The sequence below is a fragment of the Bactrocera tryoni genome, chromosome 3 (genome assembly GCF_016617805.1).
Source record: "Bactrocera tryoni isolate S06 chromosome 3, CSIRO_BtryS06_freeze2, whole genome shotgun sequence".
Classification (NCBI taxonomy): domain Eukaryota; kingdom Metazoa; phylum Arthropoda; class Insecta; order Diptera; family Tephritidae; genus Bactrocera; species Bactrocera tryoni.
In genome coordinates this window covers 5974594-5996415 of record NC_052501.1, presented here as the reverse complement: position 1 = coordinate 5996415, position 21822 = coordinate 5974594, and the positions used below count along the sequence as shown (strand labels likewise).

At 37.7% G+C, this 21822-nt stretch overlaps 3 protein-coding genes across 5 annotated transcripts; 1 reads left to right on the top strand and 2 right to left on the bottom strand.

Moving 5' to 3' along the window:
• Positions 1 to 2673: 2673 nt before the first annotated feature.
• Positions 2674 to 10721, bottom strand: LOC120770455 (hornerin). The gene is made up of 8 exons (XM_040097949.1): positions 10704 to 10721; positions 6456 to 6670; positions 6318 to 6383; positions 6025 to 6156; positions 4921 to 5030; positions 4745 to 4856; positions 3799 to 4254; positions 2674 to 3059 (listed from the first exon to the last, which is right to left on the bottom strand). Exons 1-8 carry the CDS (start codon positions 10719 to 10721, stop codon positions 2783 to 2785), a joined length of 1386 nt encoding a protein of 461 aa, XP_039953883.1. The 3' UTR covers positions 2674 to 2782.
• A 5140-nt stretch (positions 10722 to 15861) lies between these two features.
• Positions 15862 to 19124, top strand: LOC120770461 (synaptobrevin). Of its 3 annotated transcripts, none has more exons than XM_040097957.1 (4): positions 15862 to 16049; positions 16244 to 16333; positions 17114 to 17421; positions 18431 to 18504. In XM_040097957.1, exons 2-4 carry the CDS (start codon positions 16287 to 16289, stop codon positions 18445 to 18447), a joined length of 372 nt encoding a protein of 123 aa, XP_039953891.1. In that variant the 5' UTR covers positions 15862 to 16049; positions 16244 to 16286; the 3' UTR covers positions 18448 to 18504. The 3 variants fall into 3 exon arrangements, with proteins under 3 accessions (XP_039953891.1, XP_039953889.1, XP_039953890.1); XM_040097955.1 differs by lacking the exon at positions 18431 to 18504 and adding an exon at positions 18754 to 19124 and having other exon boundaries at positions 15867 to 16049; XM_040097956.1 differs by lacking the exon at positions 18431 to 18504 and adding an exon at positions 18754 to 19124 and having other exon boundaries at positions 15868 to 16049; positions 17150 to 17421.
• A 499-nt stretch (positions 19125 to 19623) lies between these two features.
• Positions 19624 to 21822, bottom strand: LOC120770459. The gene is made up of 5 exons (XM_040097952.1): positions 21503 to 21822; positions 21250 to 21403; positions 20980 to 21105; positions 20760 to 20909; positions 19624 to 19911 (listed from the first exon to the last, which is right to left on the bottom strand). The coding sequence occupies exons 1-5, from the start codon at positions 21820 to 21822 to the stop codon at positions 19741 to 19743; spliced, it is 921 nt and encodes a 306-aa protein (XP_039953886.1). The 3' UTR covers positions 19624 to 19740.

Genomic DNA, 21822 nt, shown 5'->3' with positions numbered 1-21822 from the left:
CATCTTATCGTTGCAGTTGATACTCAATTGACTGAAGTCCGGTAGTTTTGTTCTACTGTTTCGTTGCCTGGTGGTATTTTTGTGCAATCAATAATAATAGAGTATTAGTCACATAATTTATGATTACGTTTACGTGCCAAGTTCTCTCCGGATGTATCACAGCAGTTTTATTACATGCGATTGTCTTATGGCCAAGCTTATAATCTGCCGTTCACATTCACATTTTAAAAGGGGTTCCAATCTAACCAAGACAGCAGTTCTTCAGGAACTCGTCTGTTCGCTGCGCGTGGCGTCACTTCCTTTAAAAATAACCCACTTTTTCTCTTTTCTATATTTAAAAGAGAAAAACGAAAACTCTTTCGAACTCTATATAAAATTATTTCTCTTAATTCCTCCTTAGCAATGTCGATAATATTAGGGTGGCTCTGTAATTGATTTGATTTGCTACTATAGAGCTGTGGTAATCGGAAAGAGTTTAAGGTGAGTTTATTCTTCTTTATTGGAGTAGACACCGTTTACGCGGTTACAACCGAGTTTACCACAGCACGTTAGTCGTTCTTCCTTTTTGCTGTTGGCGCCAATTGCATATTCCAAATTTAGCCAGGTCCTTCTCCACATGGTCTTTCCAACAGATTAGAGGTCTTTCCCTTCCTATGCTTCCACCGGCGGGTAGTGCGTCGAATACTTTCAGAGCCAGAGTGTTTTCATCGATTCGGACGACATGACCTAGCTAGCATGGCCGCTGTCTCTTAACGTCGTATCTCTCGTACAGCTCATCATTCCATCGACTGCAGCATTCGCCGTTGCCAACGCGCAAAGCATCATAAATCTTCCGCAGAACCTTTTTATCGAAAACTCGTTACGCCGATTCATCAGTCCGAAGTAGCACCTGTTGGTAAGAGTTATTATGGATTGGATTTCGAGGCTGACGTTGTTGTTGATGTTAATACTGGTTCCAAGATAGACAACATTATCTATGACTTCGAAGTTATGACTTTCAACAGTGACGTGGGAGCCAAGTCGCGAGTGCGACGATTGTTTGTTTGATGACAGGAGATATTTCGTCTTGCACTCGTTCACAACCAGACCCATACGCTTCGCTTCCTTATCCAGTCTGGTGAAAGCAGAACTAACAGCGTAGTTGTTGAGTACATTGATATCAATATCATCAGCGTACGCCAGCAAAGGTAAACTCTTATAGAATACTGAACGTCTCTATTTAGCTCTGCAGCTCGAATTATTTTCTCCAAGAATAAATTGAAGAAGTAGCACGTTAGGGAGTCGCCTTATCTGAAAACTGGTTTGGTATCGAACAGCTCTGAGAGCCCCTTCCCGATCCTGACGGAGCTTTTGATATTGCTGAACGTCAGTTTACACAGCCGTATTAGTTTTGCGGAGACGCCATATTCAGACTTAGTAGCATAAAGGTAGTTCTTTTTCTTGCTATCAATAGCAGCTTTGAAATCGACGAAGAAATTACGTGTGTTGATCTTTTTTTCACGGGTCTCTTCCAAGATTTTGCGCATGGTAAATATCTGGTCAGTTGTTGATTTTCCAGGCCTATAGCCACACTGATGAGGTCCAATCAGTTTGTTAACGGTGGGCTTTAATCTTTCACACAATACGCTCGGTATAACGTTATATGCGATGTTGAGCAAGCTTATCCCATGGTAGTTGGCGCAGATTGTGAGGCCTCCCTTTTTGAGGATTGGGCAGAGCGCTCTTAAATTCCAATATATGGGCATGCTTTCGTCCGACCATATTCTTCAAAAAGGCTGATACATACTCCTTATCAATTCAACGCCACCGTTTTTGAATAGCTCAGCCGGCAATCCATCGGCCGCCGCCGCTTTGTTGTTCTTTAGTTCTTTAGATGGGTAATTGCTATTTGAACTTCTTCATGATCGGGCAATGGAACGTCCACTCCATCGTCATCGATTGAGGAATCGGGTTCACCTTTTCCTGGTGTTATATTGTCACTGCCGTTCAGCAGGCAGGAGAAGTGTTCCCTTCACTCACCCATTTCCGCCTCTCGTATCGCTTCCCTCTTCAATTCTCGGTATCTATTCCAATACTAATAAAATGCTATAATATTTACACAAAAAAAGAAAGAAAAAGTACTGCATGCAATTATCACCAGTTATCGATACTCTCCTTAGATCTGTGTATGATTGATGTGTTGTGTGTCAAATATACATCTCTAGAATGACATACGTATATTTTATCTTTAATTTTTATTTAACAAAGAGTAAATTGTTACTTTTTCATACTCACATGTATAGGAATACTATATACACTATTTTTTCACATAAGGGTTGTTTGCATTGTATCAAAGAAATCAGAAGTTCGATACGAATGGGTTGGGCGATGTCTCGCGATCCGTATGATCGTCTTTTCTAAGCGTTATCCGGCGGTAAAGACTTCTTAAGATGAGGCTGATTTCGCAAATGAATGCTGATGAAAACAGCTTATAACGCATGCATTGGGAATATGAAGATTCCTCTGTCGCCGGTTGCCTCCAGAATAAAAAAAATAATACTTAATCATAAAAACAACAAATTATTTTTATACAAATTTTGTTGTAAATGGTTTTACATTTACAAAACGCTTTATTGGAGATTGCATTTTTTCTTTTGCTTCACCCATTGCATACATATATTTTCCGTTCTGTGATTAGATTTTACAAAATATTTATTTTTAGGAAAAGATTACATTAAATAATGTTATGCTCTTATTATTATTCTTATATGTTTTTTTATCATTTTTGATTTTGCTGTTCTGATCATTGTTTATCCCTGACATTCGTTTGCATTTGCATTGAATTTGCCATGCCGCCATCACTACCTCCACGACCGCCATCGCCGCTATTATTCATATCACGATTTTGTTCGGCAACCATTGATGATGACGAGATATTGCTGACGCCATCGGCATTGCCACCACTGGTATCCTTATCTGCTGCATTGTCCGCCGTCTTCTCATCCCCTACCGTATTCGAGTCACGGTCGAAGAGGTAGCTACCACCTAATGGACGTGGCGGTCGGCTACCGTAGGAAGAGCTGTAAGAGGTGAGAGGAGTAGAAGCCTTCTTTTAATTATTTTACCCATTCACTGTAGGATTACAAGTGGGTGGTAATGAAATCGTCACTAATTTGTATGAGCTTATACTTTTTTATGTTGCAGGGAAAAAATAAGTGATGTTTTAGTAGACATTCTGGATATGGGAACAAATTTTTAGAAGTGTGCAATATAAACTTCGTTTTGTAATTTTGGTTCTAATATTTATTGAGTTCTGGTATTCAGTTTACTATGATCGCTTCTTTGCTCGTATTCAGGTTTTTGGTTTGAAAGGATGGCTCGAACATTTTGAAAGTTTTCCTTCTAGATAAACCCGTTTAACCAACTTAGAAGTTAGAATTAGGTAGATTTAAATAAAATAGGGAATTAAAAACACTTGAAAATAATAGCGAATCTATCATATGATATTGTCATCAATACCGCCTTTGATTCGCCAAGGCTTGAGAGTAGCGAATCGAAAGAACTCTAATTTACATCAAGCTTTAAGTTTTGAAAATCCATAAAAAATTGAATTTTTATTTTTGAGAAGAATTTGCCATACTAGCTATTAACAATGGTCTAAAATTCGTAAAACAAAACTTGGCAGCACTAAAGAATTAAACTCGCTAACCTTGTTGTAGCTTTTACTTGAAAATGTTTTTACAACAGAGCAGAGATATAGCGAATCGAAGCAACTAATATAAACCAACACCTTGCCAACCACCAAACACTACAACTTACCTCTGCGGATCCCTGTCACGCTCACGCTCCCGCACGCTTCCTCTATTCTCATCCCTACCGCTCCCCCGTGCACTCGACGCCTTATCGCGCTCATCTACATAGTTCCAACCTTGACTACTACTAGAATTACTGCTATTATTTGCACTTGAGTTGCGTGTTGCAGCGCCTGCGCCGCTTCCGCTACTGGCACTGCCAGCGCCACTACTACTTCCCGCACCATAACTGTAACCGTAATCATAGCCATGTTGGCTAGTTATGGGCCGCGAGGTCACTTGTGTTGTACTACCAGCGCTACCGCCTCTCGAAGCGTAGGGACAGTCAGTGACCCGCACACCACAAGGTGAAGAGTAAGCACGCTGATCGTAGCCAGATTTGCTGCTCGGGTAACGTTGACGATCACTATCTTCACTCGCGAAATAATAACCGCGTCCGGAATTGTCAAATCCCGATTGGCCTCTGCAGTTGCGTTATGGATGGCGCAACGGGGCAGCGCGGCGTCGTAGATAAAGCAAAAGTAGTTGTAAGTAGTAGTTGTGTGTTTGCGTGCGCGTGTTTGGAAGCAGTGATGTTGTTACCACACATGTATACACAAATATATATTTTATATTTGTTTAGTTTAGAGATATTCAAGTGCAACAAAGTGGAGAATCAGCGGGCAGAAAGTTTTTGGTGTTGTTGTTTTACACAAACATATGTACATATTAAGTAATTTAGTGTTGTTGTTGTTATGCAGTATTTTTTACAGTGACGGTAGTATAGACAATATGCAATGAGAATAAGAAAAGAGAAATTGCATATATAAAATAAAGGCAAAAAGTGGTTAAAGGCGAAACAAATACATATATACATCGTACATATGTACATATGTATATGCGAGAGTTACAAACATCTACTACATACATACAGACAAGTAAAAATAACAAAAGTTATAACTGCGCCACATTACCTGTAGGTTTCATCAAAAGGACGGTAATTGCGGTAGTCATAACGCGACGAGGTGGAGCGATCGTAGTAGTCACGATCGTAAGCGCTGCCGCGTGGACGCTCATAGTAACGATCTGGCAGGGTTTAATTAATATTAAATTAAAATGTGTATTTAAATCGAAATTTTTGTAAACTTACCGCGAGAATAATCGCCATAGCGATCCTGTTCGTATCCACCACGGCGATCATAGCGATCATAACCACGTGTATCATAGCGATCGTAGGTGCGCGAACCCAAGCGGTCATCTCTGAAAGAAAATAAGTAAACACATTTCAGCTACTAGAGAAGATACAAACTCGCAAACTATGTGGCATGAAAACTACTACACATGTACATATAAATATGTACGTATGTATGTATATAATTTCTAAGCACTAAGCGGAACTACACTGCAGGTATCATACAAGCGTTCGGCAATAAATCATTATAGATGACGTAATACACATCATTCAAGCTTCAATTTAATTACTTGTATTTCAAAGTCAAAGTTAAAATAAATCTGAAGAGAACATATGAAAAAAAACACCGAAAATAATGGGTTTTTCAATATGGACGCTACAAAAGTCGATCGATAGGGACAGCAAACGACGCCATATTTTTTCCCGCTCTTTTGACATTTCCCTCGAAAAAGGTTTGCCATTTCATCATGGAAAGATATGCGATCTAACAACGAATCGAAATTATTCAAATTTAATATCGGAATTTGGAGTCAGTGGCCTCAACTTTAAGAGCGCTACGTCTAATTTATGGTCAACATAATCCTGTCAGATCAACAATTGAGCATCTAGTGGAAAAATTTGAATCTATAGGCACAGTACAAAATGTTCCCATACCAGTGAGACCACTTGACCGCTAGCGCATCAAGTGATGAAGATCCAAATCTGTCTCTCACACGCGTTCTCAAGCGTTGGGCATTTCTGCGGCGTCATTGTGGCGAATTTTGCGAAAAGATCTTGGCCATCAGAATCGTCGTATGTTCGTGAATTGGGCTGAGCAACAACTCGAAAATGATCCGAATGTTCATCGGAAAATCATCTTCAGCGATGAAGCTCATTTCTGGCTGAATGGCTTTTTCAATAAGCAAAATATGCGTTATTGGTCAGGCAACGAAACACACGTACTCCATGAGTTACCATTGCATCCCGAAAAAATGACGGTTTGGTGCGTTTTATGGATCGGCGGCGTCATTTGGCCGTACTTCTTCCGTGATGCTCAAGACCGGCACGTTAGTGTGTACTCACCTATCACGATAATATGAAGATGCCATGGATGAAGACGACGAATAACGATCATAATCCGGTCGATAGCGATCCTCCGAGCGATAGCGGTCTTCGGAACGATAACGATCATCGTAACGATCGTAAGGGTAATACCTAAAAAAATATAAAATAAAATCATTCATTCGAATTTTATTAACAGGGTGTTAAGCAACTAATATTTTCTTAAATATGGCTATCGCGGCTATCTGTGGTCTCCCCTTTCAACCAACCTACCAACCATATAGCTGTCTCTAGCAAATAACAACGCTACGTACCAGTTGTCCGATGAACGACTGGAATAACCGCCAGTTCCATAGTAACGACTGCGATCATCGCCGTAACTAAAATATAAAAAGACAATTATTTTCGGTTTTCATAATTTCTTTCTCAGATTTTCGTAGTATTATACGCACCGGTCTTCGTAGCAACGCACGCATCTCGATTGTCTGCTCTTGCGGTATATTGATCCTAAAACACTTTCCGATTGTGGCGCCGCCGCATTATCGCCACGATTCGAATCGTACAATTGCACAACCGAAGACTGTGCGTTGGAGGAAGCTGGTTGTTGTTGCGCTGCTGAGGTTAACGTAAGCCATTCTTGGTGCAGCAGCAAAGCTAACCAAATTACCTAAAATGGGTGAAAAGAGAATCGATTATAAGTATATTGTATATGTAGATATGTGTCTAAGAAGTTTTGGCTTACACTATATCGGTTAATGGAGAATATTACTATTAGATGAGGACTGTAGTTTAATCTTATTTAATTTAGTTTGTGGACTTAGGTGAAGTACAGATGATAAGCAATGCTTCCAGACTACCTATTACTGGCGATGAGTCTTGAATCTATGTATGCTAACGACCCGGAAGCCTACGATCAATCGACCAAAGGTGAGCCGGAACCGAAAACAAACAGTCAAATCAGGTCTAAAATCAGGGTTATGTTGACAGTTTTCTTCGATTCGATTCGATTCGAGGTGTGGTGAACTCCGAATTCCTTCCCACCAGACTAACTGTCGACAAGGAATACCATTTGAGTGTTATGTGTCATGTGCGCGAACCTATTCGTGAAAAGAGGCCGGTATTATGGGCCAACAACTCTTGGTTTTTGCATTGATTCTTCGTGAGTTTTTCGCCGAATTTTCAACCAATATCAGGCCGAAATCACCGTATTCACCTGATTTAGCTCCGTGTTGCATCTGGCTATTCAGCAAACTCAAACGACCGCTTCGGGGAAACCGTTTTGAGTCAATTGAAGCTTTCAAACGTGAATCGCTACGCGCATTGGAGGCTATTCCTGGATTAGACTTTAACAACTGTTTCAAGGATTGGAAAAAACGTTCTAACAAGTGTGTTAGGGTCAAAGGAGATTACTTTGAGGGGGACGACATAGATTTTGAGCTATAAAATAAAAAATTTAAAATTATGAACAAAGTCCTTCCATTTTTTGCTTATATATTAGTAGAGGAAAAGGAAATGAAATGGTACAGGGTAAGAGAATGCGGAATTCTATTCAAAAAGCCATTCAATCTCAGTTAACCAAATACGATGGAATTTTGTATGGTTTTCCTCTAATATATTAGAGCTCTATAAATCCAATTTGAATTTATAAAATTTTCTTTGGCAAATATTTATGTTATGTACTATTTGTAGTTGTCAATGGAAATGATATTTGCATATCTATAGAACTACATACGTATAATTTCTCGAAAATGGGGGCAATAATCTCGTTATCGATCGATCTTCATGCCAGTGAACTCGTCGATCTTCAAACGGTGCTTTCATCGAACGCGCAGGCATTTGTTCAATTTAATTTCACAATTCAACAGTTATTTGGAGCAAATGCGGCAGCGATTACCAGAATGTGCCACGATATGGAATAACTGCAATTATGAAAATAAATATTGGCCAGCAAGGCAACGATCGCTACCGAGCAAGCTCGTTTCCCAAAGTGGCGAAAAGCTGCAAACAACGCACGGCAGAATATCAATCAGCACAGATCAAATTGAGGCACGCCGGCCACAATTGTGTAACAATATTGAAGCTCTAATTATGCATACATGTGTGGGTGTGTGAGTGTGTGCGTAAATATATGGCGTATCCATAGTTAAGCGAGTGAGTGCGTTTGACACTTTGCTGGCTGGGCAGCGTTGTCAACGCCACGACCACAAGCGGCGGTCACAAAACTGTCTATGTCAGCGCTATTACCATTAACCACTCACCGGATCTAATTAATGCAAGTAAAGTAAATATGTAGCACACACACACACACACACATCTGCATATGTATTAATTCTGCAACAATGATTTGGTTATACCATAAATTTGGCTTATATAAATACTAAAGTTATTGTTTAAACATTTGACGCCATTTTTTGGGAGTATTTGTTTTTGTTGTCGCTCGCATTTTTATGAAATTATGATAAATAACATTGACATCATTCGCGGCGCGCAGCGGCAACAGCCCTGAGGGGCGCTTAGGCAGTTTCAACGAGAAGTATACTACACTTTTATTTAGTGGCAACAGCAAATACAACAACAATAACAATACATAAAGTCAAATCGAATAGTCAGGCAATTGGTCAGAATGTTGAAATGTTGCGCGCGCGCACGCTCTCCACGCATTGCTAGTCAAGCATCAGGAGCCACTTCCGCTTATGTTGTGGTATAGAAAATATTCACGAATATGTAAAAGATACACATATGCACACATATACATACATTATATGTATACCAGTACATGTGTGGGACGTGGGTTAAAATACGCGTATTTATGTATGTATGTATAATAGGTATAAATATGTAAATATTTTTGTGGTACGTGGTGGTAATTCGCGAGGGAGCTCGAAAATGTACTTTGGCTTTTAATAACTTTCGTTTATTCTATACTACTACATTTCTATGATCTATGATATGTCTATGATGTCTATGACACACAGTCAATTCAAATGTTTGTAAGGGGAGGGAAATATGATAATTGTTTTATTGCCTGTATTCATTCATTCGATTATTGAAAATAAAAGTGTTCTCCACACTGAGGGAAATACGGGCTTCCGAACATTTCGTGAAATGCTTTAGGCACATTCAATATATTCAGTTGATATGGAGGTGCTCAAGTTGCCTCAAAGAGATTTCAGCAGCAGGATATTTATGTCAGCGTTAGCAATTATCTCTCAATTAACAGGCCAATTGAAAAGTTCCCGGGCTAGCATAGTAAAAAACCTTTTTTTGGCAAAATTCGTTTTTTGTTCAACATAGTTCCTTTAAGAGAGGCACACCGGTTATAGTGACCCTCTAAATTTTCGTTACCATTTTTGTAATACAAGTTGTCCTTTGCTCAGTTGCGGCGATCACCTCTTCGTTCGACGAAAATATCTTCCTAGCGAGCATTCTTTTGAGATGTGAGAACAGGAAGTAGGCGCTATTGGCCAGATTTGGAGAATAGGGTGGATGCGGAAGCAATTTGAAGTCTAACTCATGAATTTTTGCCATCATTCTCATTGAATTGTGAGACGGTGCATTGTCTTGGATTTCGGACGATTTCGTCCTTCGCTGTTGAATGTTCTTCCTTTTTCAAAGTAGTCAATAAAAGTTATTTCGTTCACATCCCAAAATACAGACGCCACCTTGCTAGCCGAATGTTGCGTTTTTTCACGCCTTGGAGCGGGTTCATCGTATGCGCAGTCCACTCGGATGACTGTCTATTAGACTTTGGAGTGAAATAATGGAGCCATGTTTCATACATTGTCATATATCGACGCAAAAACCCGGCTTTATTAAGCTTGAACATCTCCAAAGACTGCTCCGAATTATCTACCCGTCATCATCGTGGGTGTTTCTGGTCAAAAGTAAGCTCGTGCACGCACTTTGCACAGAGGTTTCTCATGCCCAAATATTCGCGAACGATGTAATGCTCAGTTGATATTTTTAGAGTGCATGCTAGCTCGAAAAACTTTACTTTACGGTCATTCAAAATTATTTTGTGGACTTTTTTGATGTTTTTGTGGGTAACAACGCCTTTTGGGCGTCTACTGCGTTCATCGTCTTCGGTGCTCATTTCATCGCGTCTAAACTTAGCATACCAATCCTTAATGTTTGATTTTCTGGGATAGTGTCCGGAAACTTGTCACCAAGTCAAATTGTTGCTTCATCTATATTTTCCCCCTCTTCAAAAAGCAATATTTTATCAACGCACCAATTGTATGGTGTGGAAACAATTGGTTTACGACACTAGAAGTTTAAGTGGCGATTTTGCCTTAAAAAAAATTTCAATAACAAATTTGCTAAAATTTTGTATTTTCAATGGAATCACAGTAACAGAATCGCTGAAAATATTGCAGAAGTTGAATATTTTGCAAAAAAGATAACGAGTAGAGGTCGCTACAGATCGGTACTCTTAGATGTCCGCAAAATTAATTTTATACTAATATTCTTTACCAAACAGTTTAAAATTATATATTTTGTATAAATTGACCTCAAAGAGATGATTTTACGGTCAATTAGTGAATATATGGGACGTTTTCGAAAACACTATTTTGTTTTAAATATAACTTAAAAGCTTTAATAAATATTCCTTTGCTTTATTCAAAGCCTTTGGCACTGATTCTCTACAAAATCCCTAGAAATTTGCTGGTTTTTCCAATATATCCACAGCTTTTACATACCACATTTAGTTGTTTCATCCTTAATCCTTAAAGCAACGACGATCACTTTGCAAAATTCACAATTTTTTATTCAAGCAGTACAAATTCAACTTTTCTTCTTTTTTCACTTTAACACCACATTTGTCCAACACTTTGCAAACTCACGCCAAATTGTCTTTAGTTGTCTTAAATTAGAATATTTTAAGCACTACTCGTACAAAGCCTCAGGTGATGTGGATTTGGCTGAGTTAGAATTTTAGAGTTAATTAGTCTGCGTGCGAACCGCGCTGACTTTCTTGTTTTGTAAACACACTGCGAATGCGCGCATCCCGGCTCTTGGTCTGGTATTTATTTAATATTTTCCACTTTGCCATCCATCAGTTAGCCGCTTAATAGCATTGTAATCATTTTTGGTAGCTTAGTTTGGCTCAAATCATTTTGGCATCGCATTAATTGTGTTATTGTTGTTGTTGTTAACGACGAACCGAAGAGAAGCCGTGCGCAGCTACCTGAGTGGATCAGAGACCGAATTAACGGCGCAGGGCGGCTGGGTCTGACTCTCCGCCAGCGGCGAGAGCACATAATCTCCACCAACAATTTAATTCAAAGTTTTAGCCCGAATAAAAAATAAAAATAATAATAAAAGTGTAGAAAAAGCGCCAAAGTGCCAACTGAGCGTGGAAAAGTCGTTAGTTAAAATTCATAAAAATCATATGCAATAATTAGAGTAAAACTAGGGAGAACATAAAAACTAAATAAGCACAAACAAACACAATAAAAATGTGGAAATTTTACACGAGAAAAGCTGCGACTGCTACATGGGTGTCTGCTTAAAAGCAGGTGACTACGAGGGGCTTCGGTTTGTGGATGTATGTGAGTGTGCGCTTGTGTGCGTATGTTATGCGATTATATAAACATATGCAAATTTCCACCTAAATTACGTTGAAAGTTGGTCTAAAAATCGTTTATTTCAATGTCAACGACTTCATCACACTTAGGCTGGGATGAGTTGGGCTTTTCATGAAAAGCGGATATTGCGGATTTTCTGCGTTCTGCCGTGCGGTAAATTTGAATAAAATTGACTAATAGGAATTAAGTGATTTCTTTCGAAACACTAATACTGAGAAGGTAAGCGAAAATCGTGGAAGGAGTATGTTGAACATATCAACTCCTTAGATCCAAGACATTAGTAAAGCTCGGCGTTAGTCGGATTTTCTTCAATTAGGTAATTAGTGGAAAGAGGGAAGAGACTTACTTTCTTATATCACTCTTTACAGTTAAAACTTTTGAGGCTTAGACCATTTTGTGTAACTTGGGAATCAGAAGAAACAGTCCGTATTACTCATAAAATCATGTATTCTGTCCTGCTGTTGTTGAATCCTACAATAATCCCAAAGTATTTTTGAGGAATCCATGAATATGTATATCCTGTCGTGGATTCGAGGAAATCTGGGACGACCAGACGGGTCACAGTTTGCGGATAGAGAGATCTTTAGATATCAAAGTTACCTGCAAATAATCAATAAGCAGTCACGGACAACGTTCAGCAGCTAGGAGAGAGATTCTCACAAAGGTTTGGTGAGAAAAGGGCAAAAGGGTTTCGGGTTGCCTGAACTTCCTCTTAAGTAATAATCCCCTGGGTGGGATGTTCGACGCCATTAAACTACTATTCATGCTAACAACCGAGGCGCGACGCCGAAACACGAAGCTTTCGGAAGAGTTCCGAATGAGCCAACGATATCATCCAACAACTTTAAGTCTACTACAATGGGTTTAGCCTACAAAAGAAGGTAGTTGCTATAAAGCTTTTGCTTCCTCTCACCACCTCGAATAAAAGTTCACCTTTACATGAATCAAAACATCAAGATTGAAAAGTATCCCAGGGATTGCTATGTATCGAGAACTCCGCTGCTGAGAAAGCCTACACAACTAATTTGGAGGTTCAATGGTAACGTTAACAGGTGTTCTATAGCAGAAACCACAAAAAAGCGAGATGTATACTCCAAGAGCAGATACAGGAAATAATGATGATGACCAAGATTAAATAGCATTGGTTATTAGACTTGAAGATTACAAGAACCGATTCTTGGAATCTTTACGATAAATATTTGTCGACGTGGTATATATCGTATGAGATAGAATGACAAGCTGGAACTTTGTGAGTTAATCAATATACCTCAACAAAACTCCCCATTGTCTGACGGACGAAAATACGACATTGAAATGGATGCAAAGCCTCCGGTTCTGAGAGTATATATCGCAGTATTCGAGGATGTTAGCAAAAGAGGAAAGACTTCAATGCGGTGCAAGGACCATGAAAAATAGAACTTGACTTAGCTTGCTGCTTCGAATTGGAACAACGGTGATTCGCTGTGAACTTAAATCACTTCAGCGATTATGGAGCCAATTCGTCTTCTTCTCTTCTGGCGTAGAGATCGCTTAAGGGATTATAGTCGAGTTTACAACAGCGCGCCAGTCGTTCTTCCTTTTCGCAGTTTGACGACAATTAGAGATTTCAAGTTTTCAACGGAGTGGAGGTCTTCCTCTTTCTCTGCTCCCCCGGCAGGTACTGCGTCGAATACTTTCAGAGCTGGAGTATTTTCGTCCATTCGGACGACATGACCTAGCCAGCGTAGCCGCTGTCTCTTAATTCACTGTCTCTTAATTCGCTGTCTCTCAATTCGCTGAAATATGTCAATGACGTGGTTTATCTCGTACAGCTCATCATTCCATCGAATGCTATACTCGCCTTTGCCAATGCGCAAAGGACCATAAACCTTCCGCAGAACCTTTGTTTCAAAAACTCGTTACGTTGATTCACCAGATATTGTCATAGTAATTCTTAATGCGTTTCCCGTGGTCGACATCAAAAGGGGAGTCACTAATCGGAGGCTGTTGTTTCCTTGTCATTGGGCGCATTTTTTACGTAGCGGGAACCGAGTCCAGCGCACAACTTTGAGAAACGATGTTTCGCTTTCTCACTTTAGCTCGCCTTCAAACGGATGTTCTTTGGCTACTCAGAGGACACTTGGTCTGAGACCGGAAGTCATGAGCTGCTTGATTCATATGTAAAAAAACCGTTTCTGACCACTCCCGCGTGAATGGCGATTAGATAACTTTACTCCTTTGCGTGAACTTCTACACATGACTCCATCTCCTTGGAGCCGATTGAGAGAAAGAAAATATCAATTATTCAAATTAAATTTTTTGCTGCAGTAAATAGCCGGATTATTTTTAAATGTGGCGGAGTTCAACACTCAAGTGGCAGTGTGGGAACATTAAATGTTCCAAGAAACATCAGAAAGGCTTGGGATGACATCGTGTTCGACGACATAAAATTGTAGGCTCCTGTAGAACAGACACACAGAAAAATCACTAGACTGTAATCTTGGTGGTGGTTTAAGTCTTGCGAGAATAATTAGTTGGGGTTTACAATTTGATCTGCATATAATCACAGAACTTCATTTTTCTGTTCCATTCCCAGAAGAGTGAACTTGTCTTTCCACTTCAAATAAACATAATTGTATGCCAAAATACAAAACAATTTGCTAGTAAACACTTCTATTTGCAAATTTCGTTTTGTCCAATTTTCGTGGGTGCTGAACTCGTTACAATTTTCTAATTTCCTGACCGTGACCATGAGTTCGGCAACGCAAGGCATCTCATTGCGAAACAAATATGGACGCCTCTTTATTACGCGCTCGAATTCTAAGGAATTTATTTATGACATAACGAACTTTACGGTACGCTGCGGAAAATTGTCCAACTTAGGCGCGGACTAAAGCAAACACACATACATACGTATGTACATACACATTGGTATGTGATTAGCTGAGCAATGTAAGGTGCATTCACGGATTTGTTAGAATTCGCAGTGAGTAATTAATTTGTATACTTGCTTGCCAGATAAATATATAGACATATATGTCTCTTTGTATGTGAGTCTGTAAGTAGACGTTTACTTAGTTGCCGCACTCAAATTAATAAAGATTATTGCTGCCACATGTTGGGTTATGGCATTTGGTCATACTTGTACGTTTGTATGTTACACACACAAGTATGTAATTGCTTGCGATACCATCGTATGATCAACGGACCTTAAAGAAGGTCGTCGCAGTAGGCAAGTTCATATATCAATTTTTGGCGACATTTCCAAATATTCATTATGCATACACACACACATACATAGCTACAGAAAATAATCAAGTTCGAATTCTTGCGTAGCTAAGACCGTGGACGACAGAGAATCATAATGAGATGAAGAGACCTTTGACTTCAAGGTCATTCTTTTAACTTATTTAGTTATATTATCTGCTAAGCCTTTAATGTCCTTCCATTAATTTTTCTACGGCAGACAGATATCCTTGATGTGATTTGGAGGTGGCAACAGTGTTTGGCCGCATAAAAGTCGGGGTCTGCTCGAGTTACATACAAATTCTTGTACTGGCAACATAGAATGAAGGCTTTCTTTAAAAAATATGCATATGTATATTTACTTTCATCGATTGCTGGCGAGAATCGAGTCTGCATATACCAAAATAGTGATTTCCATCCTTTTGTATATATGTATGTACATATGTATATACATACATCCATAGACTCGCATACATAAGTGTGAAAGAATATGTTTCGCTTAACAAAAAGTGAGCCCTAAATAATTTAAAAAGGGTCATAATATCTTTTCGCTCACATTCACCACACACAATAATTTTAGTTTGCTTAATTACACCCCATACACCTATACGCATATATATACATATTATTTTCAATTTAAAAATTCCTGTTGTAAACTTTTAAATATTATATGTATATGGTAATATGAATTTAATATTTTGAATTATTGTGAACGCCTTATATTTCTGCGGAATATACGTTCCTTTGGTGCACCCGGTGTTACCTTCCGCAGTGTTGTAACTAACAAATATTAACCACACTTCAACCCAACAAAATTAAATGAAATAAATAGATATTGGTAGATATTTACTATATTCGATGTTTAATATTCGTCTTCAATTTATAAATTTAAAAGTTTAACTTAGTTATGAAAGACAGACCAACATGTATCATCTCCACTGCTTTTGTTACAGAATAAACTGCTATGCCGACACAAGTCTCCTACACAATTCGCATGCAACAGCAACCCTTGACCATTCATTTCGCTTGAACAAACATTCATCATCCAACAAAGCGGCGAAAAGCAGACAAAAACGCCGAGCAGTTAGTTCATTTTTCACGATCCTTTCTGAATTTACTTTGTTTCTCGCTTAAAAAAAATTGCAAAGGTTGTGTTTTTAGCTGCTGCGATAAATAAAATACGCACAAAAGGAAAACAATACAAAGTGTTGTGATTTAAAATATAATATAAAGGTAAGTTCAAGTGTTTTGAAGCTCAATTAAAACTGTGCAACAAGTCGCTAAGTGAAACAAGAAAAATATATACATTTCATTGTGGTGATTCATCCGGTTTTGCGTGACGACTTGACTACTAGCACAGTTCTTTTGTGAGAGCTAGAGCGCTTAATTACGATTTGTTTCATTATTTGCCTTTCGCTTTGTTCCAGCAATTGACGCACAAAGTTCGGAAGAACAACAAAATTTTAAGAAATGGAGAACCCAAATGATTTTCCGGCACCATCTGGATCAACAACTGAGTAAGAATGCAGATTTATTTATTCTATAGTGTGATAAATCATAAAAGTTATAATCATTACATGTCAGTGTGTTATCAGTCCGCTAGACTTTAGTGCTATTATTGCAATTAGCACATATTCGCCATCTTGGCCAGTGCAATAGAATTGGTAACGTACATATGTTTGTACCTACACTAAATACGTATGTACTCGTATTTTCCTAATGTTTGGTTATCTTCAATATGTGGGTTGGTTTATTGCTGCAGACAATTTACATACAAACATCAAACTACGTGGATTGAAATAACGTTTTATTAAAATTCCATTAGTGACTTCAGAGTGCAGAAATAGAATTAGTTAATATATATGTATATGTGTACATACATTAATATCCATGTGACCGTTTGTGGCTTAACTTCATCGCTATTGCCGGTATGACCTCAATGGCCTTAAAAAGTTAGCTGACATTTGTATTACAATTGATATGACTACTTTGCAAATACAATAAGGGCAAGTGGGGGAAATACTTCACAGCTGGTGCTGCATGCAATCATTAGTTGCTTAAAAAAGAATTGTATCGTGCACTTGTCAGCCTATTAGTTGCGTACATACAATGAATACTTAATAGTTCTGGTAAAGAACTTGGTCTAGCCTGTGTTGTCTGTGTGTTGTACAAATGTTTATACAGGGTGTTTTAGGTGGGTTAGCTGTTTGACACGCTTCTCGCCAAAAATTTCTTCATACGAAATGAAATGGACACCCTGTTATATTTTGTAATCTAACCCGTATAAAATTGTATAGTTTTCCTGTTTTACCCCCGCCTCCGAACTCTGCCAGTCCCAGCAATAATAATCAAGCGCAGAAGCGACTTCAACAAACCCAAGCCAAGGTCGATGAAGTGGTCGGTATTATGCGCGTGAATGTGGAAAAGGTTCTGGAGCGCGATCAGAAACTATCGGAACTGGGTGAGCGTGCTGATGCGCTGGAAGCCGGTGCCTCGCAATTCGAACAACAAGCTGGCAAGTTGAAACGCAAACAATGGTGGGCTAACATGAAAATGATGATCATTATGGGTGTGATCGGTGTGGTTCTCTTAATTATCATAATCGGTGAGTACGGATCTAGCAATGTAATAGAAAGTAATTAAATGTACAGTCATCAATTTCTTTCACTGTGTCAATTACAAATTATGATAAATGGCTTTTGACATTTGGACTGCGGTGCAATTTAATAAGGGGTTCAGAGTATATTAATCGATATTATTGGTTATTAAGGTTTTTGAAAACATATTCTTTTTAATTAATTAATTATGTCAAGGGGAAGAACATTACGTTGTATGTATAACTAATCTTGTTCTTTTATTATTTTTTCTAAATTTTTTTTTTTTGTGGGAAATTTTTTTTATATTTTTTTATTACTTTTTTTTTATTTTTTTTATTACTTTTTTTTTATTTATTTTTATTACTTTTTTTTTTATTTTTTTTACTTTAATTTTTTTATTTTTATTTTTTAATTACATTTTGTGTTTTTTTTTTTATTATTGTTGGTGCAATTTTATGAGAAGGTTTTAGGGTATATTAATCAATATATTATATATGTATGTACTTATCATCATTTAAGTTTTTAAAATACATTATCTTTCAATTAATTAAATAAGTTAAGGTACTTTTTTTAATAGGATTCACATAAAATAAATGTAACAAATTTATTTTATTTTAATTCAATGTCTAAAATTTGTAAATGCAATTTTTATTTACTAATTTCATTTATTTATTTTTATTAACGATTATTTGTTTTTTTTTTGATTTTTTTAGTATTAGTAATAATTTTAATTTTTTTTAATTTTGAGATACTTGTTATTAAATTAAGTAAATAATAATACTAAATGCATGCATGTTTGCAAATATGAAATTTTTAACAACTTTTTTTTCAACGGGTTCTTTTGACCTTAACTTATCAGCTAATCACCGTTATTACTTTTCAATTCTCCTTTGTTTTCGCATTTTCATTTGGTGTTCGTTAACCTTTTAGGTTTTTATATGAGAAACAAAATTTTTTATGTTGAATTCAAAATTATATAGCTGTTTTCGCCACTTTTTTTTACTTTTTTATTTTCAGTTATGCTCTTTTATTAACCGGTACCAATTAGCAGTTGAAGATCAACCTTTTAAATATATACATGTTCTCTATAAGTGTGTGTTTTTGTCTATATATGTATGTGTCTAGCGTTTTCAGTTTCTTTAATTAAGCATTTTTGAAATAAAAAGCGGTAAATAATTGTTTAAGTAGGAAAAGTAGAAGTTTGTACCGACGCAATACGTCTGAAAGCCATTTTATTTAAAGTGTAAGTAAACCCTTGCTAATAATGTGTCGATTGTAAGACAATTGTTTTTTCGATCATTACAACAATAATTAAATTTTCTTCTCTCTAACGTTTACAGTATCCTTCCTGCCATCCGGCAGTAGCAGCTCTGATTCACATAACCAAATTCAAAACACGACATCACCTTAAAAAGCTCAGACCGCAGTGGCCTTATGATGATTCCTTGTTGTTTTGATTGAAAGCATTAGACGTGGTTTTTAAAAAATGCACAAAATGCCAGCGCACAATCAATATGCATTGGATCGTTTCTTTAATACAGCTCTAACTGAATGTCTTTAAACAGTATACAAACAAAAATATATATACATAAATCATTATACATATATACAAGTAATATACAAAATGTATGCCTTAAATATTATACAACGGATATCTGAATGAAATTGTAATTGGAAATGTAAAACATAACAAAGCAAAGTATTTGTTTAATTTTGTGTTTGTTTAATTGTTTTTTGTAATATAAAAACGTTTGTCGTACTCTTAATTGTTAAAAAAAGCCGAAATCCATTTGACATTTTTACATATACAATATTAAAACGATTTGTAAAATTATATTGCTGTTATATACATATACAGAGTACACATACATACATATATATAAAACTATATACATGTATATTTACATAAACATAAAATACTTTAGTGTTGATTTTAGCGTTTTCGAAGTATTTACACACAATATACATATTCTAACGGTGTATGAGAGGAAACAAACAACTATTTACAAAATGTAAACTATACACATACAACAAATAAATTAAGCAACATTTTGGAAAACATTAAACGCGTTTATTACTCCACTAAGCAATAGTAAATGGCATGACAAAATACAATATGTAAAAAATATATATATATACATACATATATACATGAGAAACATACATATTTATTTATGGAACGGCAGTTTGACTTTTGTGCAAATTTTAACGTAATTTTCTTGTATACAATTGCAAGAAGAAAAAAAGAAGCGAACGCAAAGATAATCATTAACTGGAAGCTGGATCGGTGAACTTTATACACTATTTCTTTTCTTTTTTGTACTTGGCTAATGGTGTTGGCGTTTCATTGCTGCATCGAGTTCCTCAAAGAGTAAGACGTTCATCGAGAAGAGCGTCATGTAATTGATATAGAACAACGTGCCATACATATGTGGACCATATGTGTCCATCCAAATGAACTCGGCACTGCTTATAGCCTTCGCGCACATCAAGATGTACTGCAAAGAGTTGTATTAAAAAAAAATTAAATACTTGATCGCATAATGTGTAACAATAAATAATTGTTAATTTGTTAATATGTGACTTGAGCGTACGGCTATATAAAGGGTTTGACCGGAAAGTAATAGGACTGAGTCGATTTAAAAAAACTTATTGAACCAATCGTTACAATTCATTAAAAACTTTCAAAATAGGCTCCTTCTGCGTCGATGCAGCGCTACCAGCGCCATTTCCAAGCATTGAAGGCGTCATGGAAGGCATTCTCCGGGGTAGCCTTGAGAACCGAGGTGCATGCTGCTTAGATCTCTTCTGTAGTCTCAAAATTCTTGTTTTTCAGCGGCTCCTCAGGCAAGGAAAAGTCCGGGGACCACATCTGGGCTGTAGGGCGGCTGCGGAATCGCTGGGATGCCGGCCTGTGCGAACAGGGGCGTTGTCGTAGAGCAACTTTCAATCGACTGCGATGTCTTAGCGAAGCCGATTGACCCTTCGTTTGAGTCTCTTGTGGACTTCGAAGTAAAACTTGGCTTTAACGGTTTGTCCAGGAGGAATAAATTCAATAACGACGATGTCGAAGAAGACAGTGAGGGTCGTTTTCACTTTAGATTTGCTCATTCTTTTAGGCGAGGAAACGCCGCAGTGTGCCACTCGGAAGATTGACTATTTGACTCGGGATCATACCTGTGATTACGTTATTCAAACGTCTTCAATTGACTGAGAATTCATTCAATTTCCTTATAAAATTTGCGTTGCTCATACGACATGGTGCACTGTATGAATGCTCAGTACGTTTGTTAAACTATAATGTGTAAGTGTGTTTGTGTGTGTACGTGTGATCTATAATACTTACAAGCGACATGAAAAATGTCATCGTTAATGTCATAACCACATCGAAGTAAGGACTTTGCAGTGAAATCCCAACAATAATACCCATTGAGGCGACTAAAAAACAACGACATGTCCAAGCGAATATAAATGCCGGCTTATATACATAATAGTCCTGTAGTGATGTGAGGAAATAGCAATATATTATTGTTTTTCATTGTCGTGTCCTCAAAATGTGTACTTACTTTTTTCGAATGAGCGATCAAGATGCCCGCCACTATGACAACTGTTGATATGAAACCCGAACACATCAATTGAGTCAAATTATACGAGGACAATGGCATCGCTACTGGGACGCTGGAAAGTTCAAGCTTTGGAAAATTCAAAGTTAGAGGGTATACTTTTACTTGGGTATATTTGTATGTATGTAAGCATATTTTTATTTGTAAAGCGATGCTTGTACGGTGTTTAGTCATTTCCGGCGTAGTATACTTTCGGGCAGTTAATGAACGTACCATTATAACTGTATAGCAATAAAACACCGCCATATGTCGGCCCTTCGTTATGTCGTCATAAAAGAATACCAAGGTGATCAGCATTGTGAAACTCAAGACGAACGGCAGCAATGAGAGACAGTAGTGTGCTTTCACATAATTGGCAATTGCGTTGCTGCAACAAAAACAACAATGCAACCAAAGCGAGAAAAATGAAACCAAGATAATAGTAACGGTTCAATGCGCTACGCAAGCACATCAAACACATACATACATTTTATATATTAATATCCACTGACTGATGCTCACAACCAGGTAGCCAAGCGCGTGCAGGTGCACCTCCACAATGAAGTCAGTGTGTATTTTACGCACGGCGAGTACAGCCTCCGGCGTGTCGTCCTGCCACAATGGAACTTTACCAAAGAATTGTATTTCCTCTTCTTCTTCGACTTTCACCACTGGTAATTTGTATTTCCTTGGCGCTTCAGCTGGAATATCATCCGCTTGCTGTCTGTTAAAAGCGGCGGCTTCGATCGCTACTGCGGCCGCCGCCGCGATGGTTGGCTGTGCGCCGATTACTTTTACCAACGGCAT